This window comes from Electrophorus electricus, chromosome 3 (genome assembly GCF_041902795.1).
Source record: "Electrophorus electricus isolate QZ-2024a chromosome 3, ASM4190279v1, whole genome shotgun sequence".
Lineage (NCBI taxonomy): Eukaryota > Metazoa > Chordata > Actinopteri > Gymnotiformes > Gymnotidae > Electrophorus > Electrophorus electricus.
Genome location: NC_137499.1, coordinates 28,936,991 through 28,939,490, shown reverse-complemented (window position 1 = coordinate 28,939,490; position 2,500 = coordinate 28,936,991). Strand labels below are relative to the sequence as shown.

Genomic DNA, 2,500 nt, shown 5'->3' with positions numbered 1-2,500 from the left:
CTAAACAGTTGAACATACGTGTGAACTGACCCAGTGCCCTCTAGAACACAGAACCCTGCCTATCTTTCTTGTCGTCTGACATGCCGCAGGGGCAGGGCCTTGCCAGGACCTCTAATGAGCGGCCACTCCCCCGCTGTGCCCCGTGGCCAGCTCATCAGTGACACTCGGCCAGCAGTGCCCCCTCTGGAGAGAGGGCAATATGGATCTCAAAGATCCATGCATTTCCTCCTCACCATCCCAGTGGAAATGGTGGAATCCTTGGACCCCTATCCTTGCACGCTTGCCCTCACCTACTCATATATTGGAACACTGTAACCCAAACTTACTGTGCCGAGCTCCTCCCCCACCTCCCTCTAAGGAACACACTAAGTTTCTTGGTATCCGCATTCAGGGGCCTGTCACCTACCTGCTGCACACTAACCCTCGCTGTAGGAGTGCACACAGAGGGCAGGGTGAGGCAACAGGGAAAAAGAAAAGGAAAGAAAGAATCAAATAAACAAATATGTGGAGGAAGCGATACCAGGAGACTGGAAGTAAGGATTACAGAAAATTATTTAAACAACAGAATTTCAAAGGGCCAGTTACAAAAGCAGCCCCAATGGGTGACGAGCGAATGATCTAATGTGTGCTAGTGTGTGTAATCTTCCTGTGTGTGATCTTGTGATCTCCTTCCTATGTCTCTGTTCTGCATTGTGTGCTCTAACTTCCCTGTATTCTTCTTGCAGTGGGCGCATTCATTATAAGGATATGTACAGTTTATTGCGAGTAATCGACCCCCCTCTGGGCTTAGGAAAGAAATGTCCTCATAGGGTGGCCTGCAAGGTTTGACTTCCACTAAAAAACTAATAGCACCTGCTAGCATCCAGAATGGAATGAATGTCGCTTACCTTTTTTTTTCTTAATTTTTTTCTTTTTTGGTTACTTTTATAACATTTTTTGCACACTCACCATTTCGACTTGCATTCTGATCTAAAAAAGAGAATGTGCAGGACAATGCAGATACTCTAAGAAGCATGACATGCTCCACTATGAATGTCAATAGAAAAAAAGGGAAAAAATATTTTTGAAGAAAACAATCAAATCGTGCATCCTTGGTTCTTTGTTTTATTGGTTTTGTTTGTTTGTTTGTTTGTTTGTTTGTTTGTAACTCAATTTTTCTCGTTTCTTTCACTAGCCCTAGATTACATGGTAGTGTGCATTGTTCTGGGGGGAGGGGGACAGAAACTGCATTGACGTAAAGTGCCATAGCGCCGCCCTGTCTGCAGCGGGACTTTGTGCCTGTTCTGAAGCCCCGCTGCTCTTCTATGCAACCTGCTCCCCGGTTACATAGAATGCCGCCCTAAGGCCGACAGCAAATACCCCCCCCCCCCTCCTTCTGCCCCTCTCTTCAGCCCCTCCCCACCTCCCAGCCAAGATCAGCTTAGATTACAGAGCCTCTCTCTGGCACCAGCCCAAACCAATAACCTTCTTTTTTCTGTTCTCCCCTCCCCACCACCTTCTTCTTCTCCTCTTTCCTTTCGGTTTTTGTTGGCTTCCTCTTCTCCTCTCCCCCTCCCCACGCACCCGGTGTGGTTTTATTTATTTATTTTCTCGGTCGCCCAGTGGCAGGATCAGTTACAGGGATATGTATGACATGCTCAGGCAAATGTCGCCACCTTTAGGCCTGGGGAAGAAGTGCCCTGCACGGGTTGCGTACAAGGTAGAGGCACTGACTCCGAGAACGGCCAGCACTGTGTGTCGTACCTGTTGGTGTTTACTCCTCCTCGTTTTTTCTTTGTCTCCCTCTCTTTCTTTTGCCCCTCCTGCGTTCTCTGATGTGAGGCAACTGCTGTTGTGGTTTTTGGGGTGGGGTTGTGTTAGCTGTTAGCCAGGCCGATCCACAGGGAAGCGGGAGCGGACGGGCCTTCTCACTGCTTTTGCACCGCATGAAGACACGCACACACACACACTCACCCACACATACACACACACATAAACATGTGAACACGTACACGTTCCCACACACACATCTGTTCATGCAATCAATAAAATCTTGTTTCCTTTTAATACATTAGAGATACATCAAATAAAATTTTAATGCATTAAAGCAAATGCCAGTGCTTTAATGTCATCAGATAAAATGCAGGCAATGCAGAAAACAGAAGTGGTAAAGTAATTGTGGAAATAAAGACATTCTCATTGTTCCTCATGAGACCAAACACACAGAACACATATTACACATACCACTGCACTCCTTCCCACACAGACACATTCAGGCAGAGCCACATGTGCGTGTGCAGCAGTGCTGGGAAGGCCTGAAGGACTTCAGTCCTCCGAGTCCCTCAGTCCTGTGGATGGCATTCCTAGAGATACTCTTACCTTTCTCTGCGGACCAGCTCTCTGTCTCTCTCCTTTATTTTTACATACACACAAACAAACACATGTACAACACACACATCAATGTGTCCTGTTTCCTTAACTAGGCAAAGGTAGCTCATAGGCAACGTAGTGACAGCAATAT

The 2,500-nt window shown here is 46.9% G+C and overlaps 1 protein-coding gene and 1 long non-coding RNA gene across 16 annotated transcripts in view; one reads left to right on the top strand and one right to left on the bottom strand.

Moving 5' to 3' along the window:
- The window catches only part of cacna1aa (calcium channel, voltage-dependent, P/Q type, alpha 1A subunit, a), an 84,641-nt gene that overhangs the window by 61,515 nt on the left and 20,626 nt on the right, over positions 1-2,500 (top strand). For 13 of the 15 annotated variants that reach the window (XR_014122731.1, XR_014122730.1, XR_014122728.1 and 10 more), the window contains one exon: positions 726-822. Coding sequence is in view for 11 of the 15 variants with exons in the window: in XM_081710952.1 (XP_081567078.1) it covers positions 726-822 (97 nt within the window). In the remaining 4 variants the exon portion in view is untranslated. Of the gene's footprint in view, positions 1-725; positions 823-1,602; positions 1,700-2,500 lie in introns of all 15 variants that reach the window. The other 2 variants (XR_014122729.1, XM_081710954.1) reach the window with 1 other exon arrangement.
- LOC145656982 (uncharacterized) overlaps positions 1-2,500 on the bottom strand; it is an 11,912-nt gene that overhangs the window by 6,458 nt on the left and 2,954 nt on the right. Inside the window, exon 1 of the long non-coding RNA XR_014122733.1 lies at positions 1,744-2,500. This exon is cut by the window's right edge and continues 2,954 nt beyond it. This is a non-coding gene — a long non-coding RNA (uncharacterized LOC145656982). The remainder of the gene's footprint in view (positions 1-1,743) is intronic.